Here is a 17077-nt window from a genome sequence, read left to right on the forward strand (position 1 = left end):
TGTCCTGGCACTAGCTCTGTAGACCAGGCTGGTCTCGAACTCACAGAGATCCACCTGCCTCTGCCTCCCGAGTGCTGGGATCAAAGGCGTGCGCCACCATCGCCCGGCCCCAGTACTGGTTTTTTAATACCATTTAAAGTTTTGAATTTATTTGAAAGCAAGGCCATCAACCATCACTTATTTATCTGAAAAGGATGTTAATAAATTTGCAGGTTACTGTAGCCTTTATTTTTAATTTTCTCTCTAGATTTTATTTTCTGTGTATGAGTGTTCTGCCTTTGTGCATTGTTTGTGTGCCTGCTGTCCACAGAGCCTAAAGAGATGCCTGGCTCTCCTGGAGCTGGAGTTAGACAGCTGTGAGCTGCTATATGGGTGCTGGGAACCAAACTCAGACCTTCTACAGGAGCAGCAAGTGCTCTTAACCATCGAGCCATCTCTCCAGCCCCCATTAGTCTTAGTAAAAGATTAAATGATAGCTGGGGGGTGGAGGCACACACCTTTAATCACAAATCACAGCACTGGGGATGCAGAGGCAGGTGGATCTCTGTGAGTTCAAGGCCAGCCTGTTCTACAAGAGCTAGTTCCAGTACAGGCTCCAGAGCTACACAAAGAAACTTTATCTTGGAGGGAGAGGGAAACAACACAAGGTAAAATGATAATTTTAAATTGACTGACAGCTGTCAAGAGGCTAAGTGACTTAATGCCCTGTAATTTTGAATCAGTTCTTACTTACAGGTTATTTGTTAATCTAAATGAATCTTTCTACTATGATCAAATCAACTTCAGGCAAAAGAATTTTTATTACAATTTTATTAGTGTTTGAAAAAATAGTGTTTAAAGTTGACATTGGGAAAGATAATTCAGTCAATTATAGGTTCAAATTTTAGTTCAGCTAGTTTTGTGAAAATCTGGTAAGATAATGGCTTCTTGAGCCTTGTAAAAATGGGGGTGATAAAATTTCTCTTGTCAAATTAGTTTCAAGAATTAGTATTCTGGAGGCTGGAGTAATGGCTCAGCAGTTAAGAGTAGTTGTTCTTGATGAGGACCCAGATTTGGTTCCCAGCACCCGCATGGTTAGCAGCTGCTTATAACTCCATTTCCAGGTTTCCAGCTCCCTCTTCTGGCTTGTGTGAATACACTGCACACAAGATCCACAGACATAAATGCAGGCAAAATACCCATATACATAAAAAAATAAAAGACTGGTTTTTTTTTTTTGGTTTTTCGAGACAGGGTTTCTCTGTGGCTTTGGAGCCTGTCCTGGAACTAGCTCTGTAGACCAGGCTGGTCTCGAACTCACAGAGATCCGCCAAGTTGCCAAGTATTACCTGCTAAGGCTAATTGCCTGCCACCTGTCAGGCTGGCCAGTTGATAATATACTCTTCCTTGTGTGCATACTGATGCACACTAGTTTTGTTTTTTGAGACAGGATCTTGCTGTGTTGCCCATGCTGGTCTCAAATTCTCGGACTCAGTCAGTCTTCCTGCTGGAGCTCCATGAGTGCTGGGACTGTAGGCTCATTTCACTCTGCTGGGCTCTGAGTACTATTGTTGGGGAAAAATAGAGAAGTCTTTGGAAGGTAAACTTAAAAAGAACTTTTGAAGATAAATTTAAAAGTATGACTTGAGCAAGATCATACCTGCCTGTTTATTAATCCAGTACTTGGAAGACTCAGGGCAGGAAGATGCAGAGTTTCAGGCAAGCCTGGGCTACAATAGTAAGAACCAGTGTCAAAATGGGTAGGAGGGCTGGAGAGATGGCCCAGTGGTTAAGAGAGCACTTGGTATTTTCGCAGAGAACCTGAGTTTGGTTCCTAGCACTCATATAGTGGATCGTAACTGTCTACCACCCTCTCTTGGCTGTAATGCTACATGAGGCACACATATGGTGCACATGCACACGTGTAGGTAAAATGCTCATGACACATTCTTTGCAGTTGTTTTACTCCTTCCATCGTCATGTTTGTCCCCGGAATTGAACTTAGGTCATCAGACTTGACAGCAGGCACTTTCACCCATTGAGCCATCTTGCCAGTTCTCATTATTTATTAATAAGTGTGTGCATGTGATTCACAGCGCATATGTGGAGGCAGAGGGCAACTTCAGGAGTCAGTTCTCTGCGCTGTGTGGGTTCTAAAGATGGATTGTTTGCTGATCAACAAGCACTTTTACCTTGTGAGCTGTCTTACTGGCCCCATTTTCGTTTTGTCATACCAAAGCTTTTAATAATAGCTTAACTGATTTATATGCTTGAAGATGCTACATTATTTCTTACTCCTTGTAGAACAACCAACTAATGCCATTTATCTATAAAGTGGTAAACATAATTCCTGAATAATAATTACTTATACAAATTGTCTTAATCAGACCTGGTAACTTTCAGAAGGCAGCCAAAAAGTAAACTTCAGGTTGAAGTAGATTCTATATTACAGATTTTAACTAAAGTTGACTTGAACAAAAAGTGTCTGATATCATAGTATTTCAGCATACCAAAATAAATTTGATTCTTGAGAATTGTAAATACATTCATTTATATTTTATACTTGAGAACTCCAAAAGGAGTTCTGCCGGTTGTTAAATGCCCTTCTCAATATTGCTGAAAATGCTTTGAAAGTGTAATTATGTGTGGATTTGTTTGTTTTAGGAGGCAATTCCCCTGTTACACTCAGCAGATACTCACGGAGCATTGTAATGAAGTGTGGTTCTGTAAATTCTCTAATGATGGCACTAAACTAGCAACAGGATCAAAGGACACCACAGTTATCATATGGCAAGTTGATCCGGTATGTATTCCTGTATAAGTTCTTAGACCGCAAAAAGGGGTACTTATTTGTTTACATTTATTTTATGTGTGTTGCCAGCGTAAGTGTGTGTGTATCATATGTGTGCCTCTTGCACAGGACTGGAGTGCTTCTGATACAGAGCTCTATAGATGGTTGTGAGCCATGATATAGACAATAGCAGTCAAACCCAGGTCATTTTACTTTTGCATCTTAACTCACTGGTCACTTGTTTGTTTTTGTTTTTCGGGACAGGGTTTCTCTGTAGCTCTGGCTGTCATGGAACTTGCTGTGTAGATAAACTACAGATCTGCCTACCTCTGCCTCCTGAGTACTAGGACTAAAGGTGTGTGCCACCACACCCAACCGCTTACCTATTTTTAATATACATATGTAGAAGTAGTTGACTTCGGCAAGTGCCTTTTTTGGTCGTGTTGTCACTTGATTTGTATTTATTTATTTATTTACTTTTTTTTGGGGGGGTGGCGGTTGAGACAGGGTTTCTCTGTAGCTTTTTGGTTCCTGTCCTGGAACTAGCTCTTCTAGACCAGACTGGCCTCGAACTCACAGAGATCCTCCTGCCTCTGCCTCCTGAGTGCTCGGATTAAAGGCGTGCGCCACCACCGCCCAGCTTTATTTACTTATTTTTGGGGGCAAGTTTTCACTTAGTTTCCCAGGCTGGTGTGGAACTCTCCAGCCCCAGCCAGTATTCCTGAACACTAGGCAGATAGAGATGTATCATCATATCTGTCTATGTTGATCACTTTTTTTCTATATATTTTTTCTCTTTGTGTTTATATTTATGTATATGTTCATATATATGTTTGTAGGTTAATATTACCCTAGTTGTTCAGGGTTTATGCTAGAGATTGTGCTAAGTCATTGTGTATTCTTTCATCCTCTGAAAGACTCTGAGGTGCTAAACTTCTTGTGTTGAGATGAGGAAACTGGGGTAGAAGTGTTAAAGTCCCCAGTATAATTTTCAGATCTCATGTGGAGTCTTAATCTGGTTTTCCCCAATGTTAATATTTGAAAATTATTGCATATGGATTTTAAGAACTAAGTTTTCTCTAATCATAAGTGTCTTTATCACTAGGTAACCTACAGATATGTAGAAATAAGCATGTTCATTTCTTTTAACAATTGAACATTTATCTACTAGTCAAAAAGCATGAATCCAAATAGGTTAAGGACACTTGTTTTAGGAGCCATTCACCTAAGATCTAAAGTAAATAAAACTTGGTTTAGGACTAAAACAAGGCTTTTGCCTTTGGATAAATATATTGGCCCCAAATTTATTTTGAGTAAGACAACAACAGATTAGTCTTAGAAGCCAATATGATGGCTCAGCAGCTGAAGAAGGCTTATGCTTTGCCAGTCTGGAGACCTGATTTTGTTCCCTGGGACCTTCGTAAGGTGGAAGTAATGACTCCATAAAATTGTCCTGATATATGGGCCATGGCATGTCAGCCCACATACAAGTATCATGCACATACAACATACATAGCAAATAATTTAAAGGCACCATAGAAGGGGAAATACAAATTTGAGACAGGTACTTCTTGAATACCTTCCTGTGATATGTTGTAACTGGCGACAGGAAAGAACAGCATTCTTCACTATGAAGAAGGAGGTTTTAGGGGCTGGAGAGATGTTTCAGCAGATAGGAGCACTGACTGATCTTCCAGAGGACCCAGATTCACTTCCCAGCACCCACATGGCAGCTCACAACTGTCTATCACTCCAGGATCCAACATCCTCTCATAGACATACGTGTAGGCAAAAACCAATGCACACAAAATAAAAATAAATAATTTTCTTAAAAAAAAAAAAAAGAGCCCTTACCTTTTTGTGCCTTAATACCTAGTTAGCAATCTGACAGGCTTACTGGTTATCTTAAAATAATACTGTTAAGTACACATAGCGGGACTCAGGTGTTTGTGTGACAAATATACACACAAATATAATTCCATATATGATTTAATTATAAACTATGCACTAATTATTTAAGGAACCTAATTATATTGAAATGTGGGCTCTCCACCTAGAATAAAAAGGTACAGTATATAATATTCCTTCATTAACCCTAAATAATTTTAGTACAGATAATGATTACCAGCATTCTGAATTAGTAAACTTAAATAAATTGTAAGATATCTGCAACAATTTCAATATGAAATAAGAGTATTTGAAATTTCTCTATTGTTAATATTTCTATGAAATATTAGGTTTCTATAGAAATATTTGTTAATATTTCTATAGAAACCTAATATTTCTATGTATGTTGCATCAGATTAAATGCATTAGTGATAGATTAAGTCACAGATAGTTCATTGGCTTCTGTATTAGTCAGGGTTTCTATTTCTGTGAAGAGACACTGTGACTACAGCAACCCTTATAAAAGAAAACATTTAATTGGGGTGACTTACAGTTCACAGGTTTAGTTCATTACCTTCGTTGGGGGATATGGCAGCATGCAGACAGACATGGTGCTGGAAAAGTAGCTGAGAGTTCTACATCTTGATCTGTAGGCGGCAGCAGGAATCTCTATCCACACTGGGCATAGCTTGAGCGTAGGAGGCCTCCAGGCTCACCCCATAGTGACACACTACTCCAATAAGGCCACACCTCCTTCCAGTGCCTTTCCCTTTGGGGACCATTTTCTTTCAGTCCACTACCACAGCATCCATTAATGAAAAGAAATAATAAACACTTCTCTGGAGTAATTTAACCAACAATGAGCCCAGATTTGAATTCTCTGCCTATCTCTTCCCCCCATCTGTCTGCTGTATGAGTCTGATCTGTTTGCCTTTTTTTTTTTTTTTTTTTTTTTTTTTTTTTTTTCTGTTGTTTTCTTGGGTTTTGGAGCCTGTCCTGGAACTAGCTCTGTAGACCAGGCTGGTCTCGAACTCACAGAGATCCACCTGTCTCTGCCTCCCGAGAGCTGGGATTAAAGGCGTGCGCCACCACCGCCCGGCTTGATCTGTTTGCTTTAATGCTGTTTTGTGACTCTGTCCCTAACAAAAGCATCACAAATATTAAAGGCTATCAAGCAATAATATCTGTATGCTGTAATCAACATTTATGGTAGATATTTATTTTATAAGACCACTTTCATATTTTCAGCAAATGATTATCGTAGCATATGTCCACAGGTGTTACTTTGGGTCTGGGTATGGAAAAGTACATAACTAAAAACTGCCACTTAAAATGTCAGCTTAGGGGGCTAGAGAGATGGCTCAGAGGTTAAGAGCATTGCCTGCTCTTCCAAAGGTCCTGAGTTCAATTCCAAGCAACCACATGGTGGCTCACAACCATCTGTAATGAGGTCTGGTGTCCTCTTCTGGCCTGCAGGCACACACACAGACAGAATATTGTATACATAATAAATAAATAAATATTTTTTAAAAAAATGTCAGCTTAGGCTGTGAAAGTCGATTCCATGGCGAGGCCAGTAAGTTTGATTATTTACGTGGCTCTCTGTCTCGTTTTTGGATGGGGTCTCTATGTAGTCTTGGCTGGCATCAAACTCAGCTCCTCCTGCCTCTGCCTCAGGAACACTGGGCACCATGCCTGGTAACATTGTTCTCTTAAACACATGAGCTGAGTACACAGTAGAGCAGCAGTCTTCAATCATAAGTGACCTTTAATCATTTGTGTTCCAAGACCCTTCTTCTATCCATGGACCCTTTCTTGTAGATGTCAGGTTAAGAAGCCCATCAAAGGATTGTACAGGTTAGAAAGGACATTGAGATGCAATTAAATAATGTTACTGTATTTCTTTTCAGTTGAAGTATGAGGACATAAAGGAACATTATTAGCGCTATGGTATAGCATACAAATGGGAACACAAGAAAGACATGGTAGAAAAGGAGTGTGACTTGACCCCTTCGTTAAATAAAATAGACGTATTTTTAGTGATGGCAAAGAGTCACAAATTACACTAGAAAGAGTCTGGGATGTACACATGACCTTTGAATTTTGAGGGGTTTTGTTAAGTTTGTTTTGCTAGGAGTTGTGGGTGAGATTCCCACTTTATTTAGCCAGTATAAAATGCCTATTGTGTGTTAATTTTTTTTAATCTAGGCAACTAAGCATATGATAATAAACCCTGATGATTCTATAATGGACGCTGTGGGAGCTCAGAAGAGATCTCGCTACATCTAGAAAGCTAAGGAAAGTAAGAAAAGAATTTAGGTGAAAGATCAAAGAACTGCTTAGGTGAAACTGATTCCGAATATCCTAAGACCATCTGGGAGAAGAGTGGAAGTTCAGGAGGTGAACCAATGAAGCAGATCTTCTGTATGTCTTGCTGAGGGGTTTAGACTTGATGTCAGTGTTTCCAGAATGGGTTTTCTTGAATACTGGGTGTGCAAAATATAATAGGGTTTTCTTTCTGTCTGTCTGTCTGTCTTGTTTTCTTTCTTTCTTTCTTTCTTTCTTTCTTTCTTTCTTTCTTTCTTTTTGGTAAAAGGAATTTTTTTCTTGGCCCTATTAACTTAGGAATGCAGAATTAAGATTTAGATCCTAATCTGAAATGAGAAGGATGACTTTACAGATGGCCGTACTACAAAAAAAAGTCCCCTGAGACTGGTGAACTCTTGACATAATGGTGCTTTTGTTATGTCAAATACTATTTAAGAAAAGTTGACTGCACTTTTTTCCCCTTTGTCCTTCCTTCCTTCCTTCCTTCCTTCCTTCCTTCCTTCCTTCCTTCCTTCCTTTCTTTCTAAAGACAATAGTTTTATTTAAGCCCTAGTTGTCCTTTGTAACACAAATTCTAATTGGTCTTAATAAAAAAAAAACAAACCCTAGTCAGATATAGGAGTTAATGCTGAAGATCAGAGAAGCAGAGTGACCAGCAACTAAAGAGTTCTTCTTTTACCTCTACAAATGGTCAGACCCAGGGGGAGGGGCGATCCTGTCCTCAGACTGCTTCTCCAGACTGCACCTGTCTCCAGCAGATCTCAGACTGGACTGCACTCCTTCCCTTATTTCTCTCTGCCCATCACTCCTGTCTCCACCTCCCTAGTTCTGGGGTTAAAGACCTGTGATCTCAAGTGCTGGGATCACCTTTGTGTGAACTGTGTCTCTCTTTTAGACAGATTCAATCTTGTGTAACCCAGAGTGGCCCTGAACTAACAGATCTCCTGTCTCTGCCTCCTGAGTGCTGGGATCAAAGGGGTACGCCACCACCTCCCGGCTTGAATATGTATTTTTTTAATGCCCATTTTTGCTACTTGTTTTGTTTAAACTGGATTCCAGGGTGAATTAGAATTCATGATCTTTTGCTCTACTTCCCCAATGCTGGTATTAGTGTGTAGAAAAAAAGAATTTAAGATTTCGTTGCTGTTGTTTTTAATATGAGTATTTTGCCCAGCGTGTGTGTCTATGCCCCTGGTACCTGTGGAGACCAGAAAAGGGCGTTGAGTTCCATGGAGCTAGAGTTAGATAGTTGTGAGTTGCCCTATTGGTGCTGGGAATCAAATGAAGTCTGTTGTGTGTTGTTTTACTCTCTTGTATTTTTGTGGAGCCCGCTATCCAGCTCCCAAATAAATCACACATGGAAGCTTATTCTTAGTTAGGCTTGTTAGTTTGGCTTGTTTCTTGCCAACTTTTCTTAGCTTATCACAATTACCTTTTGCCTCTGGGCTTTTCTTTCTCTCTTTCTGTATACCTTTCTTTCCTTCTTACTCTGTGACTGGCTAGGTAGGTGCCTGGCTCCAGATGTCCTCCTCTCCTTTTATACTCTCTGCCTGCCAGCCCTGCCTATCCTTGCTTCTGCCTTGGCCGTTCATCTCTTTATTATGACTGTCAGGTGTTTTAGATAGGCAAAGAATCACAGCTTCAGTCACTCAAATGCAGCATAAACCAAAGCAACACACCTGTTAGGAGTCCTGTGGAAGAGCAGTATCTTTATGATGTATGGAGTTCATTCTTATTGAGGTATATAAAATAATTGGGTTTTTTTCCTTCCTCTTCTGTCTCTCTTCCCCCTACCCTCCTGGAGTGTTTTTTGAGACAGGATCTTGCTGTGTAGCCCAGCAGACCTTTAACTTATGGTCTTCTATATCTAAGCTCTCCAGTATGGACAAAGCAGTCTTGTTCAGACAATCAGTTTTCTGGATAAGTATTTCTAACGGAATTTATTGTCAATTTAGAAGAAAATCTTTGTGTTCTTCTGGAGTATTGTTTTGTTAAAATTTTGTTCTCTGGCAATGTTAAGCTAGTCAAAAAAGATATAAAATATGCAAGCCATTTTGACCTTTTATTGTTGATCTGATACAGGTACTCAACAAAGAGGAATCAGTAGTTGCATTGTTAATGTACTGTCAAAAGGTTTTAGTCCTATGAATAAATAGCATAATAAACAAGCCATAGTTACGTTTCTGAAGCCAGGAGGTTTCAATTTTATCAGACTAGTTTAAGACCTGTTTATAGGTTCTTAGAGGTCATCGCTTGTGAACTTTATCTACCCCCAGGCTTAAATTTAGGCTCAAGGGGCTAGAGAGGCTCCTCAGTATTTAAGAACACTTCCTGTTCCTCCAGAGGACCTCGGTTCTGCTCTCAGCCCTAATATCCAGGCCATTCCGGCCACTCCAAACTACACGTGACTCCAGCTCCAGGGGACCTACTCTCTCAAGGCCTCTGCAGGAACATACCCAACCCTACACACATACAAACACATAAATAAGACTTTTTAAGTTATGGTCAGTACATCTCTAGTTGAATATCTAAAACATATTATTAGATTTTTGGTTTTTCAAGACAGGGTTTCTGTGTATAACAGCCCTGACTATCCTAGAACTTGCTTTATAGACCAGACTGGCCTCAGACTCACAGAGATCCTCCTGCTTCTGCTCCCTGAGTGCTAGGATTAAAGGCGCGCACTCCCACTGCCTGGTAATTAGGTTTTTCAAAATTTCTCTGCTTTTCACTTAAACCAAAAATCTGGAGTTTGTCCTCTACCCCACCCTAAGTGCTGGGGATTGGACCTAGTGTACATGCTAGCTGGAATTTTAACTTGCATTTTTATCTCTAAAGTGTCTTCATTGCATCTCTTTAGTTCTGATAGGTGGGTTTTTTTTGCTTGTTACGTGTTTCTTGAGTCTTCCTTCTGATTCATCTTCAGCATTGTTGTTCCCATCTCTTGCTAAACTTAATATTTTATTAGATATTCCCTAGACTGGCTTGACGTTTCCCTCTGGATAAACCAAATCATTAGCGTGAAGTAACCATGTCACCTCTTCCAGTCTTGTCTCTTACACATTTGCACTATATAGTGTAGCCCTTGGAGCATAGTCCTTTGAGTCAGGAAGCCCAAATGAAAATTCTTCCTGTATAGATTTAATTTATTTATCGTATATACAGTGTTTTGCCTGCATGTATTCTTCAGGCCAGAAGAAGGCACCAGATCTCATTACTGATGGTTGTGAATCACCATGTGGTTATTGGGAATTGAACTCAGAGCCTCTGGAAGAACAGCCAGTGCTCTTAACTGCTAAGCCATCTCTCCAGCCCCACAGACAGATTTTTTTTTTTTTTTTTTTGGTTTTTCGAGACAGGGTTTCTCTGTAGCTTTTGGAGCCTGTCCTGGAACTCCCTTTGTAGACCAGGCTGGCCTCGAACTCACAGAGATTCACCTGCCTCTGCCTCCCAAGTACTGGGATTACAGGCGTGCGCCACCACCGCCCGGCCCAGACAGATTTTTATAATGTTACTAAAACTTAGTTTGCTCCCTGGCATAGATCATTCTTAATAATATTGTGTTGCTATTATATTATAAAAGACTTAATAAGCATTCGGTGAATATCTGTAAGTAGTATTGATATTGGTTTGTTAGTGGAAACATATTATACAGTCAGTTTTTTAAATAATATTAGACAGCAAATGGCCCAGGAATTCTTCTGCTATATATATATTTAAGAGTAATATTAACATGTCCAGAAAAGCACATACATATTTTTAGTGGGCTTTTTGTTGTTTTGCTTTTATTTGTTTGTTTTGTTTGTTTGAGACAGAGTTTCTCTATGTAACAGTTCTAGCTGTCCTGGAACTCGCTTTGTAGACCAGATTGGCTCGAACTCACAGAGATCCACCTGCCTCATCCTTCCAAGTGCTGGGATTAAAGGCATGTACCACCACCACCTGTCTGCCATTTTATTCTTAATATTCAAAACGGTAGAAACCAAATAGAGAAAATAAATACTGTGTCAGGCATGAAGCATAGAGACTTTGGAATGAATGAAGTTATTTGAGATAACTTTTGGTGTGCACATCTACTTTCAGTTTCTTTCAGGTTCCCTAAGGACAATTCCTGTGACAGTTTTATGTTTCTATCTAGTATATAATATGCTCTGTATAGTAGGTAATTAATAGGTGTCAACGAATCTCTATGAAGCAAGCTGCCTGAGCTTAGTTAATCTGTATTGACACAGAAATTTCACAGAATAAACAATACTATCAGTGTAGCTCTTTATACTTTAAATTCTTGTGCTAGCAACCGGTAGCTTTTAGTTAACTAAGTTGTCTTTTTGTTTTCTTTTTTTATAGGATACACACCTGCTAAAGCTGCTTAAAACATTAGAAGGACATGCGTATGGTGTTTCTTATATTGCATGGAGTCCAGATGACAACTATCTTGTTGCTTGTGGACCAGATGACTGCTCTGAGCTTTGGCTTTGGAATGTACAAGTGAGCAAGTTCTATCCTTGGTTTAAGTCCAGCATAATCTTAACACACATTTGTTAAAACTTTATTCTTAGCCAGGCAGTGGTGGCACACAGCTTTAATCTCAGCACTTGGGAGGCAGGAGCAGGTGGATCTCTGAGATCAAGACCAACGTGGTCAACAAGGCAAATTCCAGGGCAACCAGGGCTACACAGAGAAACTCTTTGTCTCAGAAAGGGGGAAGAAAAATAAAAAACAGTATTAGATATTAAAAATATTTTTACAACAGAACCATTTAAGCTAAATTACTATAACATGTCTCATGTAAGTTATAGTGCTTCAGATGTTTAGAACTCAGCTGTTTATAAATTTACTTGCTTTGTAGACAATGCTGGTCTTGAACTCACAGAGTGCTGGGACCAAAAAGGCATGTACCACCATGCTTGGCTTTGCCCTAACTTTTGAAGAGAAATTTCAAATGTTGAAAATTTGAGAGGCTGAAGGGATAGCTCAGTGGTTAAGAGCACATACTGCTCTTTCAGGAGACCAGAGTTTGGTTCCCAACACCAAAATCAAGCACCATACAAACACCTATAACTCCAGCTCTGGGAAATAAAAATCTTAAAAAAGAAAAAAAAAGAGAGAAATGGTGAAGCCAAACATAGTGTCTCAAACCTATAATCCTTCATCTATTAGGAGGCTAAGGCAGGAAATACCAAGGTAAGGTGAGTCCCGGTTGACCTATAGAGTGAGTGGTCCAGCTTGGGAATCAGAAAAGTTGAGAAATGGTATAGCTGCGTGTAATATTACTTGCCTGTGACCCTGTTATTTGAGAGAAAGGTGGGGGATTGAGAGTTCAAAGTCATCCTCAGCTACGTAGCAAGTTAGAGACCAGTATGTTTCCCAAAAGCAGAGAAAGGAAATGGTGGGTCATATATGCCCACCACTCTGGATTTGATAGTTGTTGTTATGTTTGTGATATTTGTGTACACAATGAACATAAATACACAGAAACACTTAAACATCAGAGCCAAAGTATTTGAATGTAAATTACAGACATGTTTAATTCTTAAATATTCAAGTATGTATCCTCAAAAATAACATTATCCTTCATGACATTATTTTATGTGTGTAAATGTTTTGCTTGCATGAATGTATGTGCATTACTTGTGTGACTGGTGCCTGTGAGGTTGGAGAAGGCATCAGATTGATGGTAGGGAATCACGATGAGGGTGCTAAGAATCAAATCCTGATCCTCTGGAAGAGCAATAAGCTCTCTCAACTGCTGAGCCATCTCTCCAGCCCTTATTTTTTTTTCATACCTAACCCACATCTCATTTTGTTCCAAAAATGTCTTTTATTATCAAACTAGCGATTAACCACTGTTGTATTTGTAACTGGGTTTAGGAAAATGGCAAAGCATGGAATTAAATAGGAATAAAATATAGATTAAAGTGAATCTGATCTAAAAGACTTTTTTCTTCTTTTTTTCTATTAAAGCTTCTTTTTCTTCCTCCTAAGCATATACAACCTTACTAGAGACACAGTAACTAATACTTGTGTGGTCTTGAGTCAGATTTTTGTTCCTGGGTGTTAAATCATGTTTATGTTTAACTGCCATTATGCACTACTTGATAAGTTGAGGCCTTTTCTAGTAGGGTTGTCTTTTAAGAAGTCCAAAAGCTATTTCTGTTGAAATTCAGATAGATTTCTAATCTAATGACCTCATACTCACAGTTCTGTGCAAAATAGAAGAAAAACATTGCTGCCTCAGAACTTACTGTGTTAACATATTTGTTAAAAGTAAACACCCAATTTGGGTGCTTTTTGTATTTGCATTTAAACTTTTAGCTGTACAGGTGAATTGACTAAAACGGTAATTAAATAGCTGAGACTTAGTGAAGAGTTTGGGGAAGGGTTTAGATGTTGAATTGTTTTTTGTTCCTCTCACGTAAGGGAGACATCTAGCTTTCTATTTTGTGCCTCTTGTGTCTTTTTCACTTGGCCCCAGGTTCCTAATTATACCCTTTGTTTTCACTCTTTGATTTTTACTTTTGATTACCCATTTCTCACAGGAAAATTATGCCCATGTACTTTTTTTATACCAAGGGCAGCTTTACCTCTCAGATCCTGTTTCTAATCCCTCAACAAAACGGAACAAGACTAGATTAAATGGTATGTGTCATGTCACCTAAGTTGAATAACTTAGAACGTGTAACAGGAGGATGACTGAGGTTTCAGCACTAAACAAGCTTGATGAGTTGGAAGCACTGTAGAATTCTGCTAAACAGTACAGAGATTATTTCTGTGCTCTGCTTTTAATTGAAGTAAAAGTACATATTAGAAAAAAGTTTTTTCCATTTTCCCTGCATTATTATGAGCATTTGAGTATGATGTTTATCAAAATTATAATTGCCCTTTGTGGTTTTGAGGGCATAGTCTTACTACCTATTAATTGTGTTCTTAGAGAATTATTAATTGCATTAACTTTAGGATAAAATTCATAAAGAATTTTGGACTGAGACGCTCAGAAGAATTAGCTTTGTGGCTTTGGGCTTTTCATTGTCCTGATTGTGGAAAATTACATGTTTAATTCTTTTTTTGGGGCGGGGGGTTCGAGACAGGGTTTCTCTGTAGCTTTGGTGCTGGTCCCAGAACTAGCTCTTGTAGACCAGGCTGGTCTCGAACTCTCAGAGATCTGCCTGCCTCTGCCTCCCAAGTGCTGGGATTAAAGGCATGTGCCACTACCACCCGGCATGTTTAATTCTTTTAAGATGAGAAGATTATTAAAGCTTATTGCATCTGAACTTTTAATTTTTTTATTTGAGTGTTTTAGTCTTATTTTTTGGTGAGGCCATTTAAAATAGCCGTCTTTCTGAATAGGACTGGTACCTTAGCAATATACCCAGTCACCTTCCATTCTTCTGGCTCCCTTCTAAGAATCCTTACCCCTTTCTTTTTCCTTCCTCTTCTTCCCCTCCTTTCCTTTCAAGTTTTCTTTCTTTGCATATACCCCTTAGACATCTTGAGTATCTTATCCACAGTTTTATTTCCTTATAGACGGGAGAATTAAGAACAAAAATGAGCCAATCTCATGAAGACAGTTTGACCAGTGTAGCCTGGAATCCAGATGGGAAACGCTTTGTGACTGGAGGTCAGCGCGGGCAGTTCTATCAGTGTGTAAGTATTGAGTGCCTCCTCACTAGGGTATGCCTATTTTAAAAGTCAATTGAACTGTTTGCTTAATGATTTTTAAAATTTACAGTTGCTGGGCATGATGGGACATACTTTAGATTACATAGTAGAGGCAGGCAGATCTCTTAAGTTCTACAGGCTAGCCAAGGTTACATAATAAGACCCATCTCAAAAAACAAAAACAAAAAGATTAAATAAAATGAAGGTTCACTTGACACATAGAATATGAAAACCTACTTACCATCCTCTTATGAGTATTTAGTAGAATTTTTATTACTTCTCTCTACTTTTAAAACCATTTCTGGTACTCATAAAAAGTGTAAAATTACCTGGGCATGGTGGCTGTTGTCATAGCACTTGGGAGGCAGTGGCAGGTAGATCTCTTGAGTTTTTGGCCAACCAGGACTTTATAGTGAGACTGTGTCAGAAAAAAAAAATGTACTAATTTATAGGACTGAAAAATTCAGCAATTACTTTTGAGTGAGGTTAGGCCTTTGTAAGAAAAACGGTGCTAGCCAAGCATGGTATGAGAAGCTGAGGTGGGAATATTGTCAAGAGTTAACAAGTATCCTGGGAGCTGGGCAGTATTGTCACACGCCTTTAATCCCAGCACTTGGGAGGCCAGACAGGCGTATCTCTGTGAGTTCAAGGCCAGCCTAGTCTGCAGAGCAAGTTTCAGGACAGGCTCCAAAGCTACATAGAAACTCTGTCTCGAAAAACCAAAAGAAAAATGAAAAAAATAAGTAGCCTGGGTTCTAGTGGGTTAGAGACCAGCCTGGACTGGAAAGTGAGACCACTGTCTCCAGAAACAGTTAACAGTGCTGTAGAGTTGAGGATGTAGCTCATCACAAACGGGGCATGGTGACACACACTAATTTTTGCACTTGGGAGGTAGAAACAATAGGATCATAAGTCCAAGGTCCTCCTAGGCTTTGTGATTGGAACACAGCAAACCCACAAGAAGGTTGAGTTTCATGAATCGCCCAAGCCAAAGTATCTGAGGAATAGAAGTAATCAGTGTTGCGGCTGAAGAGATGGCTCAGCTGCTGAGCATGCAGTGCTCTTACAGGAGTCAAGTTGGGTTTTCAGCGCTCATGTTGAGTGGTTTACAACCACTCTTGCTGCTGTCAGAGGATCCAATGCCCCCCCTTTCTGGCTTCTGTGGGTAGCTATACACATGTGCACCTCACACAGGCACACTTAATTTTAAAAAATAAACCCTTTTTGAAAAAAGTGATGGGCCGGGCGATGGTGGCACATGCCTTTAATCCCAGCACTCGGGAGGTAGAGGCGGCGGATCTCTGTGAGTTCGAGACCAGCCTGGTCTACAGAGCTAGTTCCAGGACAGGCTCCAAAGCCACAGAGAAACCCTGTCTCAAAAAACCAAAATAAATAAATAAATAAATAAAAAAGTGATGGGTACTGACAATTTTCCAGTGATTTAAAGAATCTTATGGTCAATAGCTGCTGTGTTGATTGAGATTTTGATATCAGTTTTGAGTCTGGGTCACCATATAGCCCTGGCTATCCAATCATTCCGAGTAGACCAGACTAACCCCAAACTCACAAAGTTCCTCCTACACATGCCTACAGATGCTGGGATTAAAGGCGTGCGCCACCACACCTGGCAATTGCAAATTATTTGATTAAATTAAGGTAAATGGTCCTATGACATACAAATGCAGTGTCCCTAAGCTTTGTCTAGGGCCCACATGTCACACCTGTCTCTTCTCACGGGGTCCTAGTAGATGTTTTCAGATCTTTTCCTCCAATGCATCACTTCAGTTGGGTGTTTATTTAGATAAACTGTCTGTAGTTGACCTCTACGGAATAAAACACATTTTACTAGGCTGTGCAGTAGGCTTCATTTCTTCTGGGTAGGTCATTTAAACTACTTTCAGGGCGGCTCACTGACAATTTAATACCTCCCTGGGTAGGTATTAGAAGCTGCCCCTTTCTAGTAAAATGAACCTTATGGAATTCATTGTGGTTTATTCTAATAGGTTATAAGCTATTCCTAGTTCTCTTTTTTCATATCCCAGCTTTGTCAGAGTACAGTGTTTGCAGGTCTGTATGTAGTCAAACTCTCCTAAGTTAAAATACTTGTAGAGTAGTTTGACTAGATCAGCCTCAGACAAAAACAAAGCTATTTTCATAAGTCACTGTCAAGTATTTGGTTTGCTTTCTGAGTGGTGGTGTTTTTTTGTTTTGTTTCCCTGCTTAGGACCTGGATGGAAATCTTTTGGACTCCTGGGAGGGGGTGAGAGTGCAATGCCTATGGTGCTTGAGTGACGGCAAGACTGTACTGGCTTCTGACACCCACCAGAGAATCCGGGGCTACAACTTTGAGGACCTTACAGATAGGAACATGTAACTATTATTTTGTTTCCAGTAGAAATGGTCTAATTTAGCAGGGTGCAGTGCTAGGCACAC

The 17077-nt window shown here is 39.6% G+C and overlaps 1 protein-coding gene across 4 annotated transcripts in view; it reads left to right on the forward strand.

The window, feature by feature from the left end:
* Positions 1 to 17077, forward strand: part of Wdr26 (WD repeat domain 26) — a 46821-nt gene that overhangs the window by 18347 nt on the left and 11397 nt on the right. For all 4 annotated transcript variants that reach the window (XM_005348947.2, XM_026779666.1, XM_005348946.3 and 1 more), the window contains exons 7-10: positions 2644 to 2782; positions 11333 to 11473; positions 14510 to 14629; positions 16869 to 17014. In XM_005348947.2, the coding sequence (XP_005349004.1) occupies positions 2644 to 2782; positions 11333 to 11473; positions 14510 to 14629; positions 16869 to 17014 (546 nt within the window). The remainder of the gene's footprint in view (positions 1 to 2643; positions 2783 to 11332; positions 11474 to 14509; positions 14630 to 16868; positions 17015 to 17077) is intronic.

Source organism: Microtus ochrogaster, chromosome 6 (assembly GCF_000317375.1).
Source record: "Microtus ochrogaster isolate Prairie Vole_2 chromosome 6, MicOch1.0, whole genome shotgun sequence".
NCBI classification, from domain to species: domain Eukaryota; kingdom Metazoa; phylum Chordata; class Mammalia; order Rodentia; family Cricetidae; genus Microtus; species Microtus ochrogaster.